Below are 27476 nucleotides of genomic sequence, written 5' to 3' on the forward strand. Positions count from 1 at the left end.
TATCTGGGTACATTCAGCCACGGATCACGATCATCAGACTGTTTTGGCAAATACAACAACCGACTTGGATACCTTAGATATGCGGATGAGTTTAACAGCGTACAGAACCATTTATTAGTAAGGCTCGCCTAGATTTCTTTGCCAATTGTTACCCAAAACATCTGTAGAACACTGCGGCCAAGAACATCACTCATACATATCCATGTTTGTAGGCTCGACGCGTTTGTTAGATGGTCCCGAGGTTGTTCCAAACCAAACCATGGCTATGATAAGCATGTTAAAGAGATAAAGGACTTGCCGGTTTGTAAGATTTTTTTTTTCCTTCAAAGCTTTGACCATGCGAACACCTCACGTTTATAGGCAAACGAGGTAGTTAAGGTAAGGTGAGGATAGGGTGAGAGCAAACTGATGGCACACTACCTGAGGAAGATGCCGCTCTGGGAACCATAATGCCTACTGTGCCGTTTCGAGGACCAAACAACCACATACTTAATCTACCTCGACTCCCAAACTTTTCCGCCACTCTCTCTTTCACCTTGACTTTTGAAAATCATCAAGCAAACCCATCATCCCAGTCTTGTTTTCCCTGCCGGTGTATCGCAAGACAAAGGGAGTTCACCCTTTCCTCCTTTCAAGTTAAAGATCTTTGGTTTTTCTTTCTCTCCTCTTTTCTCATTCTCTCGGAACACTCTTGTCCACGAACGCAACTTTCGAGGACTCACCCTTTTCTTTTTTGCTATTCATTCCTCCGTTCATCCTGCTTTAGCATGGTACTACCGTCCATTTCTGGCACGCAATGAACGAAGACACTGAATCCATTGTCTCGCAGTCGCCTGGCGGTGCTTTGCTGCACGACACACCCGCTAGACGGGAAAATAACATCAGGCAGCCATCAGACACTCGGCCACAGACACCCATTAACAAGCGGCACATCTCGCAACTGAGACGCCCGGTTGACGTGGAGCCAAGCCCTCCCTACAGCTTGAATGATCACCACAATTTCGGCAACAGGATGTCTGTGAATCCTTTCGATGGCGGCCAGCCTCTACTGACAGGCATTGGAGCGCCTCCTTCACAGTTTGCCGTGAGTATCATCGCCCGACCCTCTGTTGTATACTGTACTGTCTAAACAAGACTGCTGACTACTTACCCTGATCACAAAACTCGTGATTCAGGAGATTCGTGATGCTTGCTATGCGGCCCAGCCCATCTGTTTCCACCTGCAGACGGCCCTTCACCGCCAGGTTGGACTGACTGAGGAAGCCCAGGCGAATTACTATCGCGATATGCGCTCCATTGGGGACCGCATTCTTGCCATCCAGTTGGCCATCACTTCGCTCGAACAGGAGACTTTCAACGAGCGAGGTCGTACAGCCTCTGTCATTGCGAATCTCCGCTCCCAGCTGGATTCTTCCGTTCATGATGGCGACCAGCTCCGTCACCAAGTGCGCATGCTGCAGACCGAGCTGTCCGCATACGAGGATGGCTCTATCATGCCTCATCGAGCGAGGAGCAATGCTGTTCCCGTAAGCGGATCTCACCCGGCGTATTCCCAGGTCATTGGTGACCTCAGACGACGGACTGATCAGGAATTTGTGAGTTCATTCACATATATGAAAAAAAAAAAAAAAAAAAAAAAAACTTCCCCATCAACTACCTATACTCCCTATGTATCTACTGCCTCGAGATCCGCTAACAAGCCACAGAATATGCCTGTTCGCCATCCCGGCACCATTGCGAACCCTGTCACGCCTGCTCGTCACTTGTCTGGACGCTATGCCGGCTCCGTCAGGCCTACCAACTACCGTGGCCGTGGTGCCTCAGTGAGAGGTCGATTTGCTGGAGATCACATGGCTGGTCGCCAATCGAGCATTTCCGTCCACAATCATAGCCACCATGGAAGCTTCAACAGCCATGACAGCAGCAGCACTGGCGGCTTTTCCAGCGGAGGCATGCCTTTGCTCACCATGCAGCCCCACAGCTCTGTGATCGGCGACAGCTTGGGCAGTCCTACCCGCCGCCCAGCACAGGCAACCCTCGAGAACCTGAGGACTTCGGCTTATGGAGACCATGCCTCCAAGCGGCACTCAAACGTGTCCTCGAGGCAGTCTGATGTGCCCATCATGGGCCCCACGCCGCGTCAACTGACCCAGAGCCAGGCTCAGGTACGCGCCATGGGTCAATATGGCCATGGTAAGAACACTCATAGCGGTCACGGAAATGTTGATGTGAGCGATGGCGGCAATTACTGGGCGGCTGAAGATGGAGGTTCTCCCATCCCGCTCCTCAAGACCGAACTGGGTCTTCGTAGCACCTCGGACATACGACCTCCTGGAGCCATCGGTGGTCGTCCTCCCTCGGCCGACGGAGGTGATATTGATACGCCTAGTCCCGGTGGTAACTCCTCCCTGCATCCCTCATCCTCTGCATCCAACATCAAGCCCCGCAGGCAGTCACCCCAGCCTTTCCGCGGTCAAGTGACTCCCCAGCTCCCGGAAGGTACCACAAACAACGGATCCAAGGCAGACCTGCGTCAGCCTCAAGAGGTGCCTTTGCGAAAAGAGACACTCCATCTGCACACTCAACAAATGTCCCCTACCCATACCCCAGGTCAGGGTGGTGGTCAGCAGGCCCCCCGCCAGCGTCAGACTTCGGGCCCGACGCGAGCCCAGCAGCAGCTGCAGCTGCAGCTCTTTGAGCAGGCGGGCGCCAACAAGTCCGTCGCCATGTTCGAGGGCGAGCCCGAGGAGGACGGCCTGATCCTGGACGCGGTGGGTAAGGAGTGGCGCAAGGAGTTTGACCAGATCTTCACCTACGTCATCGGCTGGGTGCGGTCCAACTGCAACAAGGCCAACGTGGCCAACGACGCGCAGATCCCGCGCAAGTACCCTCGCCTCTGGGAGTACATGCTGGAGCTGACCTACCCGGAAAACATGAAGAACGCGGCGTCGCACGTTCAGTTCCTCCTCTCCGACTCGGAGGTGCGCTGCTACTTCATCTGCCGCATGATGGTGCAGTTCCTCGTCTTCCACGTCTTCTCCATCGACGCCTGGATGGCCGACGACCCTACCCGCACCGGCACCAGCGGCCAGCTCCGCGGCCCGGCCAAGCACAAGCTCGCCATGCTGATGCGGATGCGCGAGGGACTGGGAGACTCTGCGACGCCCGAGCAGCGCCGGCGCGTGCAGACTGGCCAGGCCGAGTGCGTGGTCGAGATGCTGTCGCACTCGGAGTGGCCGAGCGTGCGCCAGCAGCGCGTCAGCGACATTGTGCACCGGTTCAAGGAGATGGCCGGCCCTCTGATGCGCGAGGACGCCGACCGTGCCCTCGCCTCGCACGACCTTTACGGCATCGCCGTCAATGCCATCGAAACCTCGGCCAGGATCCTGTCGGCCCGCCTGAGCTTCATCTTTGGCTTCAGCGACTGCGGCGTCAAGTTCTCGGACCAGATGCACTACGCCGTCAACGCGGCCAACTTCCCGGGCGTCAAGCTGCAGCAGCAGCAGTGGCGTGTCATGTGCGTCGTCACCCCCAACGTGACGATCCGGGATGACTCTGGCTCCACCACTCAGTTGCGCAACATTGCAAAGGCCAAAGTCATGGTCATGCCGTAGATGGGGGAGTTGCAACTCTCCTTTTATGAGGAACGGTGATGTGTTTGAAAGTCTTGCCACGACGTTATTTGCAAAAAAAAGGATCAGGGCTGTTATCCTGCTCATGACGCCAAAGACACGTCAAGGAATGTTTGTTTATAAATCATGAAGCTTACTGGGCTTAAGAATCACGCGACACATAATCATTTTATCTCATTCTCTTTTTCTCATCATGCTCAGTTCTCTGGCTCGCACTTACTTATCGCGCTGCCTGGTAGGAGCTGTTTTTTCCCCCTTTCTTTCTTTCTCTTTTTCTCTTTTTCTGAGCAAAATCATTACGGGTGGCACAGGCTCTACAGGGACATTACTTACAGTCTTTTTGTTTTTCGTCTTGGGTCTCCCATGGAGTAATCAGGCCTTGCACTTGGCAAAAAAAAAAAAAAAAGCCTTTTTTCCACTCAGACTATGAAAATCAAAGTCTATTCGAAGCCCATCTCGACAAGACAGGTTGTGTGCGAGGTTTCTTCTCACATTTTAACAGTAATTATCCCTTTAATATATGGGAGGAGCTCTGTTTTTCATCTTTGTTTCTTTTCTTTGTTTTTTCTTCTCTGCTTCCTCGGGTGCTGTGTCCTGGGTTTCCTCCGCAGCCTTAAGGGTATGACAAGATGGAATGGGGTTTGGGATGAACCAGCCAATGAATTGGGGGGGAGCAGCTCATAACTCGATGTCTTTCTTACACAGCCTAAACTGCAATAATTGGGAGGAAAGGGCTCCGGATACCATTTAATGATCAAAGGCGCATGGGGGAAAGAGACAATGGCCAGAATCGGCATGTTGATAGATAGGTAGTACGAGGCGGTGAATACTCATTGTATTGTGCAATATTCATTTCATATCGTACCGAACGTAAGGTCTGGGCAATGACACATCAGTGCGGCACGGTAAGCCTGAACGTTGCACTCTAAGAAATATAACGCTTGATGAAAACCAAGGGAAAACATAAACTGGGCTTTGGCCGACTTGATCATACTCCCCAACTCCCAGCTCTCTAACAATGTAATTGAAAGAATTCAAAGGTATCATGCCTGAAAGGGAGTGAAGGATGAAGATACACTAAAAAAAAAAAAAGACTCAAGATGCTTCAAAACCAACACATAGGCCTACCAGACTCACTGCCTCTGGTCAGGAATGTGTTTTTGGTCCACCTTGCGTACCACGGCACCCAACACAACCTTAAGCACAGCCTCGTACGTCAAGACCGAGGTCTCACCGTCGTCGACGTCAAAGGTTGCCGTGTCGACAATGTCGCGGAGCTTGCCACCCTTGACCTTTCCGCCCAGGTTATCGTCGAGGTCCCGCAGAGCCCTAGCGGCGGTGCGGTCGCGGCCGACCTGGAAGAACTGCACGCCGATCTGGTGGGCCGGGGCGCGGATCTTGTCCAACCGCTGGGCTATGTCTTCAAGCACGACGGGGAGAAGGTTGGGGGCACGGTCGTTGGGCTCGCCATCTGTGATGACGATGAGGTTGATGGGCTTCAGACCCGTCTTGGACGGCCTCTTGCCGCCGCGCACCGCCGCCTCGAATTCGCACAGGTAAGGGTCCAGAATCTCCCTGACGCGGCGGCCCGTGGGGGTCGCGGCGGTGGGGAAGATCTTGCGGAAGACGTCGTCGACGGCGGCCGGGTCCTTGACGTTTTGGAATTTGGTCCTCGAGTTGAGAAACTCAATGTCGATGCCGTCCTCGTCGTGCACGGCGCAGACGGGGACGATTTGGTTCAGCACGGTCTGGACCTCGCGCCAGCGTGCGCCGGCCATGGAGCCCGAGTCGTCGATTAAGAAGATGGTGTCAAAGTGGGCGAGGAAGGCGTACGGGTCGTCATCGTTGGTGACGTCCTGCGCGCGCAGGCCGACGCCCGTGTCATTCCTGGGTGGCGCTGGTGGTGTATCAAAGGGTGTGTAAGCAGGTGGCGGCTGAGCTGGTTGTGAGCTTGAAGATGCCTCTGCCGCCGCGCTCTTCTCAGATCCCTTCTTGGAGAAGCGACTCTTTATCGAGCCGAAGAAGCTCATTCTTGTGGTTAAGGGTTGACTGTGGGAGGTAGTAATAGTGCTGTTGCGCGTTGTCCAAGAGCTCAATCAATTATAGAGACGTAGATGGATGACTTGAAGTTGATGCGCAATGAACAAATAAGTAAAGATTGCTTCTTTTCTTTTGATGTGAATGTAGTGTGTAGTGGATGGTAAGCGCTTAATTAAATTAAATTCGATCTGTCGACTCGGGAGATGTTTATTATGTACGACAAACGACCTCTTTGTGTGAAAAGCACAAAGGGGCAAGTGCAGTCTGCAGCTTTCTTAGTGGCTTTGATTTGATTGAGCTTGTGTTGGGAATACAAAAAAAAAAAAAAAAAAAAAAAAAAAAACCGCGTCCAAGTCCAATCCTTTTTGTATTTCATGATAGTTTTCCCCAACCTGCACGCGCTCGTCCAAGTGACAGCGTTTGGAATGTGATGTTAATCCATTTCATCTTTGGCCACCACGCGGCAGTGAAACAATCCAAAAAAGATTATGGGCGAAGTTCTGCGCCAAGTAAAAGCCGAGGTGTCAATTGTACAAACCAGGTTGACTTGAAGAGGCTGTGCCAATGGTCAACCTTGCCCACTGCGCCGCAGCACTGCCTAGCCGCCGGGTCAGAGGGATCGATCCATTCACCATTTATAAGGCAACAATAACAAAAGTCCACTATGACTCCTGCCAATCCACTTACTTCCAAGACCAACAAGAATTGAAAGCCTTGGGCGTAGCCTTGTGGGTTTTATGTAGGAGGAGATGGACAGGCCTCACGGAGCGATGAGGTTGGGGGAGCTCCACAGGTTAAATAGAGATCCCAAGTGCAAGGATGATACGGTACGGTTTAACGGTACAGTACAGTGATGTCGTACATCAAATCACATCACGTGCACCAACTACTATCATATAAGTCATGTGATTGTCTCTGCCTGGGTTGAATCGACATTGATAGACTTATTTTTTGCAGCCACATTCATTGTTGACCCCTCATCGCGCGCATCACGATTCAAGCATGTCAAGCAACTCCTGGGATGTGGGGTTGCGGGGAAATAACTGACAGGACTCAACGATGTCTGCTAGTCTAGTCTAGTTTACGGTAGTGACTTTTGTCTTTCTTTCTTCTTTCTTTCTTATCGGTACTCAAATGTCCTGCCCTTGATTCACAAAGACAAAAAAACCCTATATGTATACCAATATCATTCGTGCTTACTAGGCGATAGATGCTACGGTAACCTCATCCAGAAACATACTGTACATGGACGCAGTAATCGGCATAATGCAACCCAATCCAGTTCTAGTGGCTGCATCTTTCTTTGTCTTCTATCCTATACGTAAGCGGGTGTCAACTTTTGACGGCACCTTCCTCGGAGAGACAGCTAGTGGAACGCCGCCCACCCTGGTTTCGATTTGTCCACAGAACATGCAGCATGTGAGGAATATCCTGGTTCTTCCTGTCGCTGACCGCCTTCACTTGTTTAAAGTAGTAGCACCAAGTAGCTTCAAGTCGTCGTCACCAAATGCCGGTTGGAACCCATAGGGAAAAACGAGGCGGATCTGTCCGTGACGAACTACAGTTGCTTCCTTTTTTTTTCCCCCTTTTTATCTCTAACCCCTCTTTTCTTTCTTTCTTGAAATTGATCAAGAGTTGGAATACCTGCTTTTTTTTTCGATTGCCTTACATCCCAAGTATCACCATCTGTCCAGTATCTTTTACCTCAATTCTTTGGCGTTATTTCTGTTCGACCCTTAAAAGTTCCCCTATTTTCCACCCTGCAGCTCCTCAACATTTGATTTGCTACAGTTCCATTTTTTATTTCCTACCCCAATTGAATTGTACCCTAGGATATCCTTGTTACAGACTTTGATAGGTACATTTGTGTGTGGCCATCGTGGGCCATTCTGCCCGCTACCAAAACCAAGACCGTCGCCCTGATTCCTTTCTGTCTTCTTTGCGAGCTTTTTTTTTTTTTTTACTTCCAGTTTAACCTGGCTGGTGAGTCGCAATCATGTTCAGCAACCGCAAGTTCAGTATCAACCGGAACACGGGAGTTCCAAAGCCCTCCCGGCGCTTCTCCCTTGCCGAACCGAGCGCGAACGGTAAGCAGCTTTTTTTTTTTTTTTTTTTTTTTTTTTTTTTTTTTTTTTTTTCGTTCCTGGCTGTATGAATAAAATATACCCCGCATCCGGCTTCTTCTAGGCTAGTCTTTATTCAACCAGCCAACTGCCGCTTCCGATCTGGGTTTCCTTGGTTGTCTTGGCAAGGCGCAGGCTACTCCCAGCACATGCTTCTCCAACTAGACATTTTCATATAAACATGTATTCTTCAGTGGCTTGATGGATTTGGTGTTGCCTTGTTTGATTTTATAGACTGAGCTGATGCGTCGCTCTTCAATCCAGAGGCTGGGTCCAAGATCCACAGGCAGTTCCGTGCCGCCCACGAAGGCCATCTTCCTCATGCCGGTCTCGATCCCACTCGAGCCTCGACTGGTGTCGTCTGGTGTACCGAGCGCGCAACCGAGTATGGCTTCATGGAGGAGCCCGAGAAGTGGGCAAACCTCGGCCAGGGCGCCCCTGAGGTAGAAGATGAGATCGAGGGCTGCTTCAAGCGCCCCACGAGCGTCGACGTCACCCTCAACAGCCGCGAGTACGGCCCTACTGCCGGCATCAAGCCCCTGAGGGAGGCCGTCGCCCACCTGTACAACGAGATGCACCGCAAGGGCCAGGACAGCCTCTACACCTGGGAGAACGTCGCCATCGTGCCTGGTGGCCGTGCTGGTCTGATCCGTATCGCTGCCGTGCTCAACAACTCGTACCTGTCCTTCTTCATCCCCGACTACACGGCTTACAACGAGATGTTGTCGCTCTTCAAGGACATTGCCGCCATCCCTGTGCCCTTGTCCGAGGACGATGGCTACCACATCAACCCGGACAAGATCGCCGAGGAAATCGCCCGTGGTACCGGTGTCATCTTGACCTCGAACCCCCGTAACCCTACCGGCAGGGTCGTTTCAAACCCCGAGCTGGCTGAGATTCAGGATCTGTGCCGTGACCGTGCTACATTTATCTCGGATGAGTTTTGTAAGTTGCTTTCATCATAACTCGGGACCAGGGTTTCCGATAACCCTGCTTATCACAGCCCAAGAATTGTCTGTAGGCAGGGCAAACGGACCACCTGCAGCTTGTCAAACTAATCATAAATGTGCCACAAGACTCCGGATACAACTACACAAGCGACTGCGATGGAACTACCATCAGCGCTGCCGTAAGTCATGGCTGTCCTCGTGGCTTCTTACTTCTCCGAGTATCGTGTGACACCCCAGACTTACCGGATGAGAATCCAATATAATAGGAAAACGTTATTGATGTCGACGATGACGATGTTCTTATCATTGACGGCCTGACCAAGCGCTTCCGTCTTCCCGGTTGGCGTGTGGCTTGGATTCTGGGCCCCAAGGAATTCATCAAGGCGTAAGAGACCATTTTTTGTTGCTAGCTGAACATCCTCAGCACACTATGGTGAAAGGGACCGATCGACTAACAATACGTCCCCTTTTCACCAATAGTATCGGCTCGTGCGGTTCCTACCTCGACGGCGGCACCAACGTCGCCTTCCAGGAAGCCGCCATCCCGATGCTGGAGCCTACCCTGGTCAAGGCCGAGATGAAGGCCCTGCAGAGCCACTTCCGCGACAAGCGCGACTACGTCGTCAAGCGCCTGCGCGCTATGGGCTTCAACATCAAGTTCGTCCCCGACTCGACCTTTTACCTGTGGCTCAACCTCGAGGGCCTGCCGAAGCCCATCGAGGACGGCCTCAACTTCTTCCAAGCTTGCCTCGAGGAAAAAGTCATCGTCGTGCCCGGAATCTTCTTCGACTTGAACCCCGCCCGCCGTCGTGACCTGTTCGACTCGCCCTGTCACCACTTTGTTCGCTTCTCGTACGGTCCCAAGATGGAGACGCTGAAGCTTGGTTGTGATGGTATCGAGAGGGTCGTCAACAAGTAAGCAAAAAGACCCCCCCCCCCCCCCTCAAACAGTTTTTGCCTCGAGAATGCTAACAGGACGGCAAACTATCTTTGTAGGTTCAAGGATGCGCTCACCATGACACACGCCTAAAGTCTGAGAGCCGTCCGGAGATGAGACGATGAAGGCATAGAACGAAAGATATGACTGAAGAAATGCTTTGTTTTGGGATAGCTACATGAGCGATGTCTTGGTCATGAAATCAATAGAATTGAGGCCATTGTGGCATCAAGGATTGCAGTATATGCGCTTTCGCCACAGTCAGGATTCCTGGTATGTGCTCGACCAGTAATAGCATTGTACTTGGTGAAGTGTAGCTGCTTTTCTATGCCGGGTGTGTCTATTCGGTCGCAACACTGTTTATGTCCAGAAAGCCCATAAGTATAATGTATATCATACGACAGCGAGCAGCCAGATAAGAAAGGCAACAAGTCTAAAATTGTGAGGAGTTGAATTAAAAATCAGCCACTATCCATCTGAGAAAAGAACACCAAAAATAAAGAATAAATCAACAACAAAACGATCATATTCTGATACTCAATTTGAGTTGACTACCATAACACATGGTTAGTGACCGTTGCTCTCTTCGTCACCACCGCTCGCGTGTAAAAGGCCAATAATGTCGTTGGTCGAAAAGTACTCAACCAACCACGGTGCCATGGCCTCGGTCGGGTCTTGGCCCCATGTGATCTCGCGACTATCAAATGTCAGGTCAGCAAGCTGAGCGTAATACCCGCTTCCTGGAGTGACGACTCCGGTGGTCTGAACCATGGGCGACGAGAAATCTCCCGGCTGTGGGTGTTCGAACTGTGAGCCCTGCCGGTTAAGAGGGCCAGATAGCGCCGCCAGTGAGGACCCGCCGCCGTTTGGCGATGGGGATGGCTCGTAGCTGGTAACCGATGAGCGCACCGGTGCCGTGTATATGCTGCTGTTCCCTGTCATGTCACTCGTCGGAGGAGCTGTTGTTGTACCCTCAGAGTTGGAATCAAACTGGCGATGACGTTGTAGATGAAGGTGATGCTCGTTTGCGGGATCGCCACTAGATAGACGAGATCGAGGTGGCTCCTTGGCCGATGCACCAGCTCTAGGGCTGTTGAGTGAAGACACGGATCTACGCTTCTGCCGTGACCGGTGCTTAGGTGAGACGTTTACTGCTGGTACTGGCGAAAACCGCATTGCTGATACGGGTGCTTGTGGGTAGGCAGAAGTGTATATGGCTTGCGAGGGCTCATTCCTGAGAGGGTCGTAGGCCAGGTTCCCCGGAGGTGTGAGGGGTGCCGGTAAAATGAGTGGTTTGCTTGCAGAATCAAAGCTCGTTTCGGTATTGGTTGCCATTGCAGCCCCGGTAGGTATCTCTTGTTGATGAGCTGAAGATGCAGGCCGGTGTCGTGCCTGGTGCTGGTGCTGCAGACTCATGGCGGCGTTGGCTTGGTTCTGATAAACCCAAGTGAGAGAAGAGTTTGGCGAGTTGGTTGTGCCTGTGAGAGAGAAGCCAACCATGGGCGGCACATTTGGAGTCGAAGAAATCCCGAATTCCCGAGGAAGCCGGCCTAACGAGGATGACCGCCTTCCTGACATTTTCTTGGTCATTGCGTACTCTTCTAGCGTGTAAGTTTCGCAGTCCCAGATTCCCTTGGACTTTTGATCCAAGGCTGTCAGTATGTACCTCACACCACCCCAATAAGACTGTAGCTGCTGGAGACTCTTGTAACAGCGCTGGTAGTTCTGATTCGCTCCAAAGGCAAGCAGCGAGCTAGGTTGCTTCGCCTCCTTGTCCTTGGCCGTGAAAGCGAAGCCGTTTGTCAGGCCAGCCGTTTCCGAGTCGGTATGTGATGGGGCCGACGACTGCGCTGTGCCGGACTGCATCAAAAAGGCACACGCGGCTATATACATGGGCTGGGATGTGAAAGGATTTCCCATGACGCTTCTCGAGTCGATAAGCTCAGCAAAAGAGAGAATATCCGCAATCGATCTGGCGCTCGAGATTGCCACTTCGCGGCCATGTGGCAAGAGATCATCAATCTGCCGGATGGCTCCAAAGATGACGGCGGGCTGGTGGAGGATGATGATCAGGGTGTGAAACCAAAGATGAAGCAAGATGAACGTCGTACCCTGACCGGCCCTTGAGTACTCCTGGAAGTTGACAGCGTTGAAATGGAGGCGAGTGTCTAATTTTTGGTGCAGAAAAGTCAACTCTTGAACAAGGCTGCCGAGGTTCTTCTGAATGCTATCGCCTGCAAGCTCTTTTGGATTTTTAACATTATTCAGAACATCCGAAACTCGGCCATATAGATGGACAATCCGGATAAAGTCGGGGAACGGTGCAGGCCACCCCTTCTCGGAAATCAGGGACGGTTCTGGTAAAGGTATCTCAAAATCTTCGTCCTTGAACCGGACGGGTCGCCCGGTACCCGAGGAAATGACTCTGTCCAGAACAAAGACCGCCCAAAAAGTGTTGATTCGCTCCTGTTCAACCTCGGCCTGCTCTTCTGGGCTAAGGGTGTCTTCTTCGTTGCCCTGCTTATCGTGCCCTTGTTCAGTTTCGTCGTACTTTGGGATACAAGCGAGCGTGTACCAAGGGTCTTTCTCGCCTTGATACTTGACACCGTCCTTCCTTGGTAGGCCTATATCGATAGACATTCCAATTGCAAGCTGAAGGTAAGCCCACAGGGCACTATCCTGGTCCTGGCCGAAGCTTTCGTACGCCAGTAGCAGATAGGCCTGAACAGCACCAACAGTTGGACAGGGAAATGGATCCACCGTAGCCATCTTTGCCCGCCGCGCATAGAAATGCCCCATCGGCTCCCTTTCGTCCTTTTTCTTGTGAAACCTTGCAGCTAGTGCAAGTATAGCATCTAGCAGGATTGGTTCAACTCTCTTCTCGCTGACCATCTTGAGAAACTTTTCATGGCGCAAGAATGGATAGTTGCAGCCCATGTGTGTGAAGAAAGTGTCTATCAGTCGTAGTATGATAGGATCCGTCGGGCCGGGGTCGTTGGGGTCGTAGATGGGCAGATCTTCGGAGTTCTCATGATAAAGTTCATCCTGGTGCAGCGTTCCATGAGAGGCCTGAGACCGGGTCTCAGTCGGTGACGATGCTGAGAAGGAGCCAACTCTGCTTCTGCGGGATGGCACATTGACAACCATCTGTTTGAAGCCGGGCACGATTGCGGTCGGGCCAAAATACCCAAAATAGGGGACCCTGTTGCTCTCGTCGTGCTCTCTGTTGGATGAAGAATCCATATGTGAAGGGTCAGACTGCCGAGTCTTGGCAGTGGCTGACTGAGCGATCCGTTGGGCGCTACAGTCTTCTGGGATCCCATCTTTGTCGTCGTCGTCCTCATCACCGCCATTATCATCCCCTGCATACTCCCGCTTCATTCCAGACGAGCGTGTGGCGTCACTTTTCCTGTCATGGATATCATCATAACCCTGACATGAATGACCGTTCTTGGTACAGGTTGAACATATCGGACGGGCGCCATCGCACCTCGTCTTGCGCCTCCTACACGTGTAGCAACTAGGAGCGACAAACAACTTATTGTTAGTAGTTTGCACAACATTATTTCAATTGTGCAGCTTGATGGTTTGGGTGGGTTACAGACGCCGCGTTTATCCTTCTCCGTTTGGATGGCGGTAGTCCCTGGTTGTTGACAAAACGAATCTGTTTAAGAGGAACCCCAGTGCTTAGAGTCGAAGTCATGATGGAGGGGCATGCAGGTACGCAAGGTCCCGACCAGCCCCGGTGACTCGGATTCAGGTGGGTACTGTGGTTTGCTTGAATAAATTGAATATGAGATTTTCTGGGGTAATGGGTGACTGGCTGTTCTTGCTTCGCTGCAGTCTGAATTATCTCGCGGGCGAGAGTCAAAGATCTGTGGGGATCAAAACAACCCGTCCACATTCATTCAACAAGCATGGATAGAAAAAAACAGGTTCAGGTCCAGTTCCCCCTCATGAAACGGTTACGTTATCACTTGAGCAGCGGCACCTAATATGGAATGCAGCATGCAACCTTCGAGCAGTCGTCTTCTTGGGGGTTTCCCTTTTGCGCAATAATATTCATTTCGTTCCTTCCCCATTCGACATGTCCCAGGTACGAAAAGTAACGTGACCCTGCACAAGGGTCACGAACCATCCAAATGTTTATTTTTTTATATTTTATTCTTTATTTTTTTTTTTTTTTTAAAAAAAAAAAAATCCCAGTCGATCTCTTGACTTGCCTTGTCAATTCAGGCGAAAGTGCAGAAACGACCACGGGGAAGGGATCTGTCAGGGGAATAAAAGGAACGAAGATTTCGGGGGGGAAAAAGGTACAAAACAGATCGACGAATGAAAGGAACAGAGACACTCCGATAACATGGCAAGAAGCTTCTCAGCACGTTTTGAGATCGATCGGGCTCGTGTCTTTTCTTCGCGGCCCGGACTGACCTGACATTGACCTGGCCTAGACTCTACCGGGCCGCTGATTGTAGCCGAGCCGCTCAGTAACCACAAAGTGGCAAGGACAGGAACAGGTTTGTCTGCATTCCAGTGGATCCGTGAGGGACTTCCCAACCCCATACCTCCTTCTGGGTGTCTTAAGAGCCTATCAACGAAGTAAAGTCTACTCTCACGTTGCGTGGTAAACCATCCTTGAACGACTGCCACCATTACCTCAAAGAGTAAAAGGAGCCACAGATGTGGTAAAAGCCTTACCCATCGGGGGAATAATGTAAAGAGTCAAGTAGGTTACGAACGGATGATAAATGCAAATGATTTTAAACAACTTCTCCAACGAAGGTCCTTGTCCATGTGGCCCCCTGGATGCACACTACGGACTTAGAATTTAGGTTAAAAAATAACCCCTCCAATTGAGTACGAGATGTGCTGAATATAAATCTAATCTAAATAGAAAAGGGATCAACTCACTTGGCATCTAATCTCAAATCACGCCACTCTTGCATAAAAGAATAAAAAGAGAAAAAAAAACACAGTTTGGAAAAGCATTCAAGCCCTCAACTCTGATTATCGTGGCCCAAACGTCGAGTTGCCATCGCAAACACCGTATCTGACTTGGTTTTATCGACGCCTGGGGCTGACCTACATCAATGGCTGGCTGCTCCTTGCATCTTGTCCCGATGCAGAATTACTATGGTAAATAGGCTTAAATGCTGGCGCCAGAAAAACAAAGTGTAATGATTCATTCAACGTTGCCTAGATGCATCGCAGCGATTCGGCAATGTGAACTAGCACTCGTAAAAAAGAAAAGCCGCGGGAAGCCTGTTGTGGGGTAGGACTTAGATCGACACGCCGAACTCGTCTGGATGTGTGCTTGCTTTCTCTCCTCAGGACAATGCATTTTTTTTTACATTGACGTATACGACTCATCTATACGCAGCTACTGTGGCTTCACTGTCTATAACTACCAAGTCACTTGTCGAACATCACTCAACTATGACACCGTAGTACTGTTTATCACCGATAGTGGCAGAAACGAACAACACGACACCAGATAACAGTGAATGGGAAGAAAATCGAAATGCTCAATTCTTTTTGTTAAAAAATAATGAACAACAGGACTCTGTCCCATCGGTATGCAAGCTGACCCTTATACCAAGGGCCTTGTCCCTTGGACCGCTATGCAAGGAAGGCATCTTCCAGGGGTTTACCCCGATTCTAAATCCCCGCACCGTCATCAAATGTCATGAAAAAAAAAAAAGAACTAGAATAGATATTACAGAACAGAACTCTCAAAGAGCCTTTGTTTTGTGATTTTTTGTGTTTTGAATATGATCCTCTCGGAGAACTTCATCATCCATCTCTCATCTTGTCATCTAAACCCGACCGCCTGGACCGCCGCCCTGTTGTTGGGAAGGCCGTTGTGCGGTCAGGTCGCGTGTCGACGAGACGCTCTGGCCTCTGGCTCGTGATCCCGTGGTTGGCGCACTCTGGAGTGGGTGGGCTCCCGAGGGTGGTGCCTGAAGGCCAGCGAAGTTGGTGCTGCTCGAGGGCGGGGAAGAGCTGCCCGCTGGCCTAGGGAAGACGCTGTAGCCTTGCTGGGCCTGTCCTCCACCTAGAGTGGTCGTGGTGCTCGAGTAGTAAGGATTCCCGGCGAATGTGGCGTTGCCACCCGCCGCTGGTGTACCAAATCCGGGGCTTCCCATTCCTGGGGACAGCCCGCCAGTCTGCGATTCGACATCGAACCTAGGGCTGCGGCTCGGGTTGCTCTCCTCGCGCGTCAACGTCAAGCGAGGCCCTGTCTCACCAAGAGACTGCGGTGGCAACGTCTGTCCTGCCTGGCGACGGCCCCGCTGGCTCTGGTTCTTGGTGATCATATCCTTGCGGAGATTCGTGAGGTCGTTTGTACGCTGTCGATCGACGGGGCTCATGTCATCGAGCATGTCGCCGTCTCTGTTGCCGTAACCTGCAGCCGCTTGTCTGGCTACATCCACCGGCGAGTTCAGCTCGTTTGCAGACTCCTTCTCCCTCCTCGACTTCTGGCTAGCAGAAGATCCGCTGCGACTAAAGGTCTTGGTAGGCACCATCCTGGCAGCGTCTTTGGCCATCTCAGCCTTGTCACGGGCGTCGCTTGCGAACCCGTCGGAAACGGCTACAGAGTACGCAGGGTTGGTGGGTGCACCAAGAGGCTCGCCACCACCACCGGGGCCTAGGATCGGGATACGCTTGAGTGCCAGGGCCAGGGCGCACATGAACTTGGAGCGGCGAGTGGCACGCACAGCGTCGTTGTGCCAATTTGACTTGTGCTTGATAGTAATCTTGAGCGTCATCTTGTCCAAATCGCCCACACTGCCAACGGAAATGCTGAAATCGGGCATGAAATCTCTTGCGTTGTCGGGGTGACGAACGAACTTCTCCATCTCCATACGCAAAAGCTCGATGTCCTCGAAGGTAGTGTCAAACGAGACATTAACATCGATCGTCTCCTTCATGGCCTTGCTACGAGTAACGTTTTCGATCCAAAGATTGTTGAGTACGATGTTGGGAACCTGCATGGCAGTTTGTCAGAATAATGCAACAACGCAAGTAGGCACGGATCGTGTTATGTTTTTTTTTTTTTTTCCAACGTACCTGGACTACCTGCATCTTGTCAATGCGGGTAAAGACGGTGTAAAGCAGAGAGATACGCTCGACAATGAGCTGCTCCTTCTCCGGTCCGGTGATGTCGACGCGGTCACCGACATCGAACGGGTGCTTCACAAACAAGAAGATGCAGGAACCCAAGAATTCCTGAGTGGTGACGGCGAAAACGAAAGAAAGTGAGAGCAAGGCAGTACCGGCAGTGGCCAGAGTGGTGATGAAGGTGCTCTGGAAGAAAGCGAGAAAAATGAAGATGACAATGAGAGCAACGATGAAGAGCAGGATCTCGTCAAAGACGGCGAGAGCCTGGCTGATGTCCTTCATGCTGTTGGCGATGGCCTTGCGCTCGATACCAATCTCGACAACCTTGCGCACCATCTCGTCCAAGCTGATGTCACCGTTTTGGTCCGCATCAATGGCGGCAAAACACTCTTCGGCTTCCTCCTTGTGCTCGGGGCCGAGAACCTCCTCAATGTCCTCCTGCGAGAGACTGTCACTGCCCTCAACGACGAATGACATCCAGATACGCTTGGCCAGTGCTTCAGAAGTCTTGACCTTCTCAAGAGCCTCGACACAGATGGAGTGGGACGAGTTGGGGTTGAAAACCTGCTTTCCCGTAATTTCAGATGCAACGTTTCCGAAAACAGAGGTGATCTTGTCACCCAAGCGACCGACGTTGGCACCAACGTTTCCAATGAGACGCATCGGTGTTGCTGATCCTGTGCCCTTGACCTTCTTGAGCATAACATCGAGACTATCGTTGATGATGCTGTCCTCCTCAATGAACTCCGGGCAGTACATGGGGAACAGAGTACGCGAGGCATCGTAGAGAAGGCCAAGCAGGTAGACCTCACGCTTGGAATCCTTGATGCGGTTGGCGAATGAACGTTGGTGGTAAGTGATGCTGATCAGCTGCACGATCGTCTTTTCGCCCAGGAAGACGGCCGAGGAGACAAAAAGTGCACCGAGGATCCTCTTCATGACATTGATCCATTGGATGCTGTCGAGCGGTTGGCCATCGGGAAACAGGAATCGGAAAAGCAGCCATGAGACCAGGGCCCAGAAAAAGAGTGAAAGCGGGATTTCGAGAGCGCGGATGACGGTGGCGTACTTCCTGGTGCCGGAACTGACGACACCGCAGAAGAACATGAAGATGGGAGGTAACAGGTGAGCAACAATCTTGCCAGCCCACAGGCCTAGCCATGACGCCATGATCCAGACGAATAGTCGGTAGAGAGCTGGGCCCTCATCACCACCAACACGGATCTTGTCGTCGGAAATGTTACCGGTGGCGATTAGGACGATAATTGGTATGAGCAGAAGGAGACCAACGGGGACAATGTAGACGAGGTAACGAGTGACGACCGAAAATCCTATAATTTTGTAGTAGAGGCGGCCCATGGCGTTGAGGGCGACATCATCGGTCCCGCCAGTGCCTCGGCGGCCCTGGTCGGCAAGACCTTTCTTCAGCCTTCGACGACCCGGGCCGAGGCCGGGCTCTTTCTCGCTGGCCATCATGTTCGTCTCAATTGCTTGGTTAGGTTTGCGGGCGCCAGTAGAGCTGGCAGTTCGGATGGTTGAAAGCGGAATATCGGCGTCTTCGTCGGAGCCACGACCGCCATTAATGGGCATAAAACCCATCCTCTGGGGGTTTCTAGGAGATGTAGGGGCAGCCATAATATAGTTCACCGAGTTGGGAGGTCTCTCCAACGAGGGAAGTCCCTGGCGCTTCTGAGACAAAGCTCCCTGTCGAGGGCCTATGACAGTAACAAATGTTTCGGTGCCTGAGTAGTAGTGGCTGAGTGTGGTGAATTGCGGGGCTTGCTTAGCTCGTGCCTCTTCGGTTGTCGAATGCTACGCCCAATGAGAGAAGAAAAATAAACACAAGATAACGAAATGAGATTCCAGATCTCTTGATGATGTGAGCTGGTAAATCTCGGGAGAATGTGAGCTGACCACCAAAGGAGGAGGTTATTAAAGGGATGAATGGAGGTTAGACAAAGCAAGCCAAAAGGACGGATCGTGGGGATGCTGGACAAAAGATCCGACTCGTCGGCTTTTTTTTTATCTCATTCGAAGACGTCAGTCAATTCTAGATCGACAGCACAGAGAGGCAGAGATTTTGAAGGTCAATGCTGCGATGAACGAACGTCAACCTCGAAGGGTAAAAAGAAACAAGGAGAGAGGTAAATCAAAACCAAACGAGAGAGGCGACGTAGAATGATTGATATCTGTACAGAGACAAAGAAAAAAAAAAAAAGAGAATAAGGGAAAACAGGGAAAATAAAAATAAGGGATCAGATCCAAGCGGCGCGTGGGCTGAAGATGTGATCCTTGAAAAATGAGCCCACCAACGATCAAATGGCAGCCAGAAAAAGGGACAAGGCAAGCTTTAACAGGAACGACAGGAGCAAATGTCGTCCAACCAGGTTAGTCCATGGACTGACTTGGCGGGTCCAGGGGCCTGCAGCCGTTCCACCAGTGAAGAGGCTGCAAACGGCGCGAAGGTGCCTCTGCCGTTTCAACCAAGTGCACATCTTGGCTTGGACCAAGAGTGGATCCCATACTATTGGAATACTGGGTTGTTTGTGCTACCACAAGTGAGGCTTGGTTTGAAGCTTCGCCAGTGGTGAAAAAGGTCTAGAATTGAATGAGTGCAGCTGAAGCCCCACCGTCATCGCCCCAGCACCAGCCGGCAACGGCCGCAGCGCTGCGATTTCTAAATTTACTTTTTTTTCTCGGTTGCTTTTTTTTTTCTCCTTCGCTTAGAGAACGCTATCAGGGAAGGATCCCTCTGACAAAAGAGTTCAACTGTCATTACGAACTATGTGGCTTTTAAACTTTGATAACCTCTGTGGAGAACTGATGAATACAATATTATGATGATGATAAGAATAATAATAATAATAATATGAAAAACAGCATAAGTGCAAGTAAAGTGCTTGCTTGTTGATTAGTACGCGTTTCCATTCGCGATGGGATAAGGCCCGTGTAAATGTTTTTGACCGTATTTTCATTCCTCCCTGCATAACTGACTCTTAACTGGACCCGTCTATTCTCGTAATCCAAAAGCCGGTTCCACATACTAAAGCACCCTAAAGTTGGGATGGTATGTATGAGTGCTATGCGGTCAGATTTTTACGCAGTACGCGCGCGCCTCTTAACCTGCTTTTGGGAAAGCTCGTCACTCGACAAGGCGGCGAAAGAATAGGAAGAAATAAAAATACACCCAAAAAAGAAAACAAGGCCGAGGATTGATACCAAGGACGATTTCGATTCGACTAATCTATCTGAAAGCACGACCCCGAACATGTGCGGGTTGGACGGCTTTGGAGGCAAAACGGCATCCCTAAAAGCCTTACCTTACCGTCGCTTAGATACCTACCTACCTACCTAGGTAACTCTTGGACCTTGTCCCTTGGTTTTAAAACCACATCTTCTAGGGTCTGAGTTGGAAGGCTCTAGGCTTAGACCTGGCGTGGTTGGCCTTGAGCTCTGACTTTTGACGGGTGCCGATCATATCCGGATTGCCGGGCTCAGTCCCAGTCCCTTGCATCTGGGCCAAAACAACAATCACAAAAAGTTGATTACTGCGGTAATTGCAGGTGGCAAGTGGCAGCAGACACATGCGTCTTGCCGCAAATTCAACACGGATGTGTCTGCAGGCAGGATACCGCTTGTCAGCAACCAACAAGTGTCAATGAGTGAGTGAGGCAGGGATTCTTCATTTCCTTCTTTTTTTTTTATTTTTTTATTTTTTTTGTAAAATGTCATTGATCATGACATTATCCTGCATTAGCGGCTAGGCACATCACGATCAGGATCAAGCAGGTTTTGTTGCACAAGGTTTGAATAAGGAAGGCTGTGTGCAAGTTGCACCAAGCATGACGCCAATGCTGCAAAACATATCTCGTGCATACGTAGCAACCACCTAATTGCTATATATTTAATAATTTTATGTTATCCACAACCAGTATCATATCCAGAAAGGTAAATGGGACGGAGCGCAGAGGAGCAGTCGAGCCAGATTCGTGCGTGCTGATTTTGGGGCCAAGTTCGTGGCTGTGTCAGAATTTTTAGCCATCCCCATGGGTGTGGGTGGTGTGGGTAGGTGTTCACTTGTGGGTTGGGTACCTAATTACCTACCTACCTACCTTGCCTGTATGACTGTTTGACAGCTTGGGTGGATGGGCGAGACTGAGTTCTATTTGATCCAAATGGAGTAACAGGAGAAAATTGATTGGTTGATGTGTCAAATTCCCATGTAAAATTCCGATGCTGCAAGGCCCTTGCTGACTTTTTTGTACATAATATTGATACCATCTTACTTTGTATGACACACTTCTTTTCTTTTCTTTTTTACTTTCTTTTTCTGCATCAAGGGGGCACATCTTCATAAGGCTTGCATGCAAAATGCCTGCCTGTTGCAGACGATCGCAAATTCCGAAGCGCCACCAAGAAACGCCGGCGTAAGCCACCAAACACAAACGGTAAAAAAAAATTAAAAAATAAAGGGGGTGATGCTACACATGAAAATCTGCGTCATCTTCGTCGCGCGATCTCGGCAGAGCGAGACACAAAAATCGCATCCCTACCTTACTGTACACGTACTACTGTACATTAATTCATGTAGTCCCCCCCACTTCGGTAGATCAGTGAGTTTATGGTAGCGATGCAAGTAAAGTGTTCGACGGAAACAAATATACCTAATACATATCAAAATAAATTAAAACAAAGTAACTAAAAACGTTCCCGACAGCTATATATACTAAGCAAGTCATTATTCAGCAGTTATGTGTATCAAACTTGTTCTCCGACGCGCGTCCGAGTATCTGCCGGTAAGGGTTTTCCCAGACGCCCCAAAAAAAGTTCAGACGAGACTTTCCCCGATAGGAAAGGACTTGCAATGACAAGCAACACAAGCAAGTTCTCAACTTTGAAAGGGGGCTTGGCGGGGTCTCGCATTTTTTATTTTGATTTTGCTTGCTATGATCCCATAAATTGAGAAATGGAGAAATGGCACCATCGGTAACATTGATTCTCCCACATACCTTTGCTCTCTCTTTTTTTTTTTTCTTTTTTTTCTTTGTCGAGTTTCGTCTCCAAATCAAAACCACTATCTGTCTGACTCGAGGGGGTTGTCGGCAAATAGACGACCAAGATTTTATCCCAAGATCGGACGCCTCGCCCAAAAATATCACCCGGAATACCTGGCTTTTTCTGTCGTCCGAATTGATCCCAAGTTTAAGTCGTACGTTCTTTTGTGAATTGCCTCTGATTACTTGGTCTTACTAATCGTAAATGTCTATGTCTTTATTTCTGTTGGTAGACCTAAGCTGCATTTACAAAGTAGTCAACCTTTTTTTTTTTTTTCTTTCTTTCCCTTTCTTTGCGTCTCTGCACTGCGTACATACGAAGTATACTATCTTATGGCGCTACAATAAATAGCCGAACCACCCCCTTTAACCCCATGGGCGTGTATTAAACCCGGAGTAAAGTACCATATCAAGTAGGTAGGCTAACAAAAACCCCCAACTCCACCTTACAGTAGCTACTATCCCGGTGGCGAAAAGCCACCCACTTTCCAACCGGCCACGGCCCGGTATGTACTGTACGTTTGCTTTTTTTCTTTGCGTGGGTTTCGTGGGTTTTACTTTCCCTAATTTTTTTTTTCTTCTCCCTTGTCTTTCAAGTATTACGTTTTGTTTGTTCTCGCAAGAAAGCCCCTGATTCGGACCCTTCGGCCGAAATTTCCATGTCATGCCCGACAGCACCCCCCCTGACGGGATTCAGCTCGACGTCGTCGGATAAGTTCCGGTACTGCCGGAGACCGATGCCGACGGCGGGGTCGGATCCTCCCTTCTCCTCCATCGTTCTCGTCCCCATCCTGGCCAGATTCTTCTGGCTCCGGTTCCTCTCGTTGCTGCTGTTACCGCTGCCACTGCCGCCACCGCCGCCGCCGTTCAGGTATAGATCCGATAAGTAGGATTCGCCGCTGCCATCTCGCCGGCACAGCAGAGGCCGCAGCAGAGGGATGCAGGCCAGCGTGAGAGCCACCGAGGGCTCGAGGCCGGATAGGAGCGTCGCCACGGCACCCTCGTGCGTCATGTCCTCAAAGTTGAGGTTTTCTAGCTTGGTCTGACGGTATATCGTCACGGCACACGTGCCGAACCCGAGGCTGAACATGCCGACCACGCCAAGTCTTCGGTGAAGGGGCATGTTGAGCTTGTAGATCACCGGCATGGGAAGCATCAAGATGGTGACCTCGACGATGATGTTGATTACTCCGAGTATTGTATCTGCATGAGGTTGAAAACGTGTATAAGTATCAGCTCAGTTGCCAGAGTAGTATCATCCTAAGGGATAGGCAGTGTAGGGGGCTAGCCAATTTGTGATAGGTTGGAGAACCGGCACCTACAAAACAGGGGGTCGTCGCCACAGTGGCCGTCGGGTATAGAACGGTTCCAGTTCATCTCGAACGGCTTGCACATGAGCAGCGTTGTGACGACGGCTGCGCTGCACCAGACAACAATGAAGCCACCAATGATATAAGCAGCCATCTGCATCCTCCTCGTTGGGAAGAGGGTTGTAAATAGCAGCAGGACTGACAGCTTGGTGAATGCCGTCGTTGCACACCAGAGTAGGGTGAAAGAGATGATGACCTGTAGTGAATGAGCGTAGTTAATATAGACAGTATAGTCGTTTGTTGCTATCGTTGTTTGGACCCGTCCTTGAATAGTCTGAGGGGAAAGGCACATACCTTAAAGAAGAGTTCCAGAACATCCGGCCCGAACCGTTTGGCTATCTCATCGATATGAAAACCAAAGCCACTTCGGTGCACCATGATCAAGATATCGATGTGTAGCGCCGTGTTGAAAAACTGGCATATCCGAGGACGGATAGCATGTCACACCCCTGATTAGTCTTTGTTTGCGTCACAACCAAAACTGAGCCCATCAAAACCTCGTCTGCTTTTCGGGACAAGGGGCGACCTCGGGGAACACGTAGAGAGAGGGAGAGATAGAAAAAAAAAGAGACCTTACCAAGGCAGTCAAAGTACAGTAGTCGGCGCCATCCAGCCTTGATGTAACCCGGCGCCTTGCGCATATGCGCATTGTCACCACACAGGTGCAGATGATAATACAAAGCCATGAGGCAGCAAGTAAGCCAATCTGAGTTGACGTCTCGATCGGGATTGGGTACTCGAAACTTGGAGCGCTCGGGTCTGCGCCCATGGTAGAGTTATTGTGACTGTCTGCCATGCTTGCTCTTCTCTCTAATATCAACAATAGAGGCTGCGAGAACTGTCCCTGGCATCAGTCCCATTGAGTGCACCATTTAGCTGGCTTGGTTTTCTGCAGGTTGGGGAGACTGTTTTTTGTTTGTTATTTGTTTTCTCTTTCGGAAAGAAGTCATCAGGCTTGTTTGATCATATCCGACAGAGAAAAGCTCATGAAAACATCCTCGCGGTCACCAGTCCTTCGGGACGGGTCCATCTTTTTGGCTAAGGGTCCATGTATTCGGCTCCCTTTCCAGGTTTCCCGCCTTGGAGGGTAACTCCCAGGATGGCACTAGAGTCTAAACTACAGATGAATGCAAGCATAAGTCGCGGATTCGCCTGTTTGAGTCAGTCTGATAATATCAGGAGAATGGACGGTAGTCATTAGCTGGTGGGGGGGCAATAGCATATGTTGGCCACTTAATCGCCAAAAAAGGAAGCCGGCTAGTTCCAGTTTCGGGTGAACAAAGGCGGATTCTTGATTGTCGCTATATATTCTTTGAGTACACACGTGCAAGACTCATTCTCTGTCAACTCCGACCGCCACGAAGGCACACTCGACTTTGTAGATAGTACAAAGAACGGGTTGCATAGTTAGGTAGTTATGAGAACCGTTTCTCAGTCTCACCGGGCGTCAAGAACATTCGGACGATGCTTCAAGTAGGAAGTAATGGGACCGTGGAAAACAGCCACCAAGCATGGCCTGTTCTGTGTTCTTCGGAGCACCGCCAAGACTGCGTCAAGTAACCGAGAAGAAGAACTAACCAATGGCTATTATTCGTCGGAGGTACATGACATGCACCAGTCGACTTCAGCCTTTCCGGAAACACGATGGCACAACACCGCCTTCTGCAGATTTCCGTTCCATGATAATCTTGGCCTTATTTGTGTTGGCATATCTGCTGCTGACATTTATAGTCGAGGGAGTACTTGCCCCGCCCTTGCCACTTGTATCATGTATAACATTGCTTCTGGCTGCAAGTTAGAGACCACTACGTGGCATTGGTCCACCACGGATGACAATCACTGCATACGTGCAGATCATTGAGAGAGGGACAGAGGAGGAAGAGGGGGGAATGTGGAAGGGGAAAACCATCCTTAGTTGCATGGAAGAATAAACACGCGGCTTTGCGACTTGTCCGCTTCTCTTTAATCGAAAGTATGGCAGTATTAAATATTTCACGTTGAAGCATATGATCCCCTTGACCCTGTGGTGTCTTTTGAGTTGACAACCCGGTCATTACTATCTTGATTGGCAAGCTCAAGCCACGAAACCGGGCGTGCCCTGCATAATTGGGTTTAGCCAATCTACTTGTCCAATCTGACGTGACCTTATATTGTTGTTTGTTGCGCATATCCGTGCTTTCTTGAGACAGTCAACATGGGTTCCATCATGGAAGATGAGCCGACTGATTCGAGAAAGGTTGTCTTGATCACTGGCGGTAACGTAAGGGAACCCAATCCTTTTTTTTTTTCAATAAGCGAGGCACACTGACAACGCAAATTCCATCACAGAGTGGCATCGGCGCCGAGTTGGCCCAGCGCCTGCATAGTAAAGGCTACCGGGTAGCCATAACAGCCCGCCGTATAGCAGAGTCTGAGAATCTCGTGCGTGACCTCGACCCCTCGGGCGAGACTGCCATGTTTGCGCCATGCGATGTGGCTTCGTACGAACAACAAGCTGCTGCTTTTAGCACCGTATGGGCCCGCTGGGGTCGCCTGGATGTCTTTATTGCCAATGCAGGCGGTCTTGACCGTGACTCCAAGTATAACTTTGGTCGGCGTGATGTGACCATCGAAAATCTTCCGCCAGTCCCAGACACTATGTGCATTGACATCAACCTCAAGGGTGCCATATACGGCACGGTACTTGCGGTACATTTCATGAGGCAAAACAAGCCTGACAAAGGAGGGCGGATCGTCGTCGTCACCAGCATGCTTGCCCAACATGTAGGCGTCATGCTGCCCGAGTACGCGGCTTCCAAGGCCGGCGCGCAGCACTGGGCTCGAAGCATCGCCCCCGTTTTACAGGTTAAAGAGAACGTAACCGTCAACGTTGTCTCACCTGGCGCGTACAATACCGACATCAAGCCAGGATTCCTGGAGGCCTTCAGACCAGAGCATCTCTGCACCAAGAGGGCCATGATGGCCGCATTTGACGAGTTCTTGGATGAGGAAAAGGGTGATCGAACTGGAATGGTTGTGGAGGTAGCGCATGATTCGCTGCACTTCCACGACTTGCCACCGACCAAAGCTGGAGAGCTTTCCAAGCGAAACCCACGGCCTTACGAACCATGGTTCCAAGGCATTCATGGCGAGCCATCGGGACTCTCTTGGGGGATCAGACGCTCCCATCTCGAAGGCGGTGACGACGACAATGTCAAGATCATTGCTGTTACCGGAGCCACAGGTGCACAGGGCGGTGGCGTCGTGAACATCATGAAGAAGACTCCCGGATGGCGCATACGTGCCATAACGCGCAATCCCGAAAGCGACAAGGCCAAGCAACTGGCAGCTGATGGAATCGAAATCGTTTATGGTGACTTTGAGAACATTGACTCGATGACAAAAGCCTTTGATGGTGTTCATGCTATTTTCGCCGTAACAGACTGGTGGGAGCCTGTCTTCACTTCCGATGTGGGAAGACATGAGGCCGGTGTGATTGAAGAGAGACAAGGCTGGAATCTGGCCTTGGCAGCATCGAGGAACCTCAGCACTCTCGAGCATTACTTCTGGTCAACAAGCCCCAGTTCGAAACAGGTGAACTGCGCTGAGCATCCTGTTGACACTCCCGCCATGGACTACAAAGCCAAAGTTGATGCCAGAATCAAGAAGGACTTGCCCGATCTGGCTGCACGCACTACCTATCTCCTCTTTGGGTACTATCCCCAAAACTTCGCCACCTTTGCTCCCATTAGGCCGGTCCTCCATCCTGTGCTGGGGAAATACATTCAGACACTACCCACGAGACCGGATGCTATCGTGTTGCTGTCGGGTAGCATGGAGGTGAACCCCGGCATCTGGGTTCGACAAGCTCTTGCAGCTGGAAGTCGTGCTTTTGGCAAGTACGCCAACGTGGCCCTGGAAAAGTGGACATTCAAGCAGATGATGGACGAGTGGAGCGCTGTCACCGGTAAAGATGGTTTGTTTGTTCAGTGTTCTCCTGAGGCATACGAAGCCATGTGGGGAACTCGGGGCAAGGAACTGGCCGAACAGTTCAAGTTTGGCGAGTTGTGTGACCCATGGATGCCAACGACTGATTTTATATCAGCCCAGGAGCTAGGGGTCGACGAGACTGAAGTTGTCGGATTCAAGGGCACTATCGAGGGATTTCACAAGATGGGCGCTTGGGACTGAAATGTGTCGGGAACAAATGTGTCGGGAGTATTGGTTCGTATAACACACTGGGAGTCCGACTGCCGCCTATTCCTTGGC

The 27476-nt window shown here is 50.6% G+C and overlaps 7 protein-coding genes across 7 annotated transcripts; 3 read left to right on the forward strand and 4 right to left on the reverse strand.

Moving 5' to 3' along the window:
• Nucleotides 1-796: 796 nt before the first annotated feature.
• PgNI_06988 (uncharacterized protein) lies at nt 797-3614 on the forward strand (the record flags this gene model as incomplete). Its single annotated transcript, XM_031127006.1, has 3 exons — nt 797-1084; nt 1176-1595; nt 1707-3614. 3 exons carry the CDS (start codon nt 797-799, stop codon nt 3612-3614), a joined length of 2616 nt encoding a protein of 871 aa, XP_030980580.1.
• A 1151-nt stretch (nt 3615-4765) lies between these two features.
• Nucleotides 4766-5662, reverse strand: PgNI_06989 (uncharacterized protein; the record flags this gene model as incomplete). Its single annotated transcript, XM_031127007.1, has 1 exon — nt 4766-5662. One exon carries the CDS (start codon nt 5660-5662, stop codon nt 4766-4768), a length of 897 nt encoding a protein of 298 aa, XP_030980581.1.
• Nucleotides 5663-7203: 1541 nt separating this feature from the next.
• PgNI_06990 (uncharacterized protein) lies at nt 7204-11749 on the forward strand. The gene is made up of 6 exons (XM_031127008.1): nt 7204-7759; nt 8060-8740; nt 8872-8924; nt 9012-9130; nt 9226-9660; nt 9742-11749. Exons 1-6 carry the CDS (start codon nt 7669-7671, stop codon nt 9773-9775), a joined length of 1413 nt encoding a protein of 470 aa, XP_030981225.1. The 5' UTR covers nt 7204-7668; the 3' UTR covers nt 9776-11749.
• PgNI_06991 (uncharacterized protein) lies at nt 10250-13555 on the reverse strand (the record flags this gene model as incomplete). Its single annotated transcript, XM_031127009.1, has 2 exons — nt 13288-13555; nt 10250-13202 (listed from the first exon to the last, which is right to left on the reverse strand). The coding sequence occupies exons 1-2, from the start codon at nt 13383-13385 to the stop codon at nt 10250-10252; spliced, it is 3051 nt and encodes a 1016-aa protein (XP_030981224.1). The 5' UTR covers nt 13386-13555.
• Nucleotides 13556-15041: 1486 nt separating this feature from the next.
• PgNI_06992 (uncharacterized protein) lies at nt 15042-19103 on the reverse strand. The gene is made up of 2 exons (XM_031127010.1): nt 16754-19103; nt 15042-16671 (listed from the first exon to the last, which is right to left on the reverse strand). Exons 1-2 carry the CDS (start codon nt 18437-18439, stop codon nt 15499-15501), a joined length of 2859 nt encoding a protein of 952 aa, XP_030981223.1. The 5' UTR covers nt 18440-19103; the 3' UTR covers nt 15042-15498.
• A 3347-nt stretch (nt 19104-22450) lies between these two features.
• PgNI_06993 (uncharacterized protein) lies at nt 22451-24024 on the reverse strand (the record flags this gene model as incomplete). The annotated part of the gene is made up of 4 exons (XM_031127011.1): nt 22451-23061; nt 23181-23424; nt 23523-23642; nt 23806-24024. 4 exons carry the CDS (start codon nt 24022-24024, stop codon nt 22451-22453), a joined length of 1194 nt encoding a protein of 397 aa, XP_030981222.1.
• Nucleotides 24025-25422: 1398 nt separating this feature from the next.
• PgNI_06994 (uncharacterized protein) lies at nt 25423-27398 on the forward strand (the record flags this gene model as incomplete). The annotated part of the gene is made up of 2 exons (XM_031127012.1): nt 25423-25488; nt 25557-27398. 2 exons carry the CDS (start codon nt 25423-25425, stop codon nt 27396-27398), a joined length of 1908 nt encoding a protein of 635 aa, XP_030981221.1.
• Between the last annotated feature and the right edge of the window lie 78 nt (nt 27399-27476).

This window comes from Pyricularia grisea (assembly GCF_004355905.1).
Source record: "Pyricularia grisea strain NI907 chromosome Unknown Pyricularia_grisea_NI907_Scaffold_4, whole genome shotgun sequence".
NCBI lineage: Eukaryota > Fungi > Ascomycota > Sordariomycetes > Magnaporthales > Pyriculariaceae > Pyricularia > Pyricularia grisea.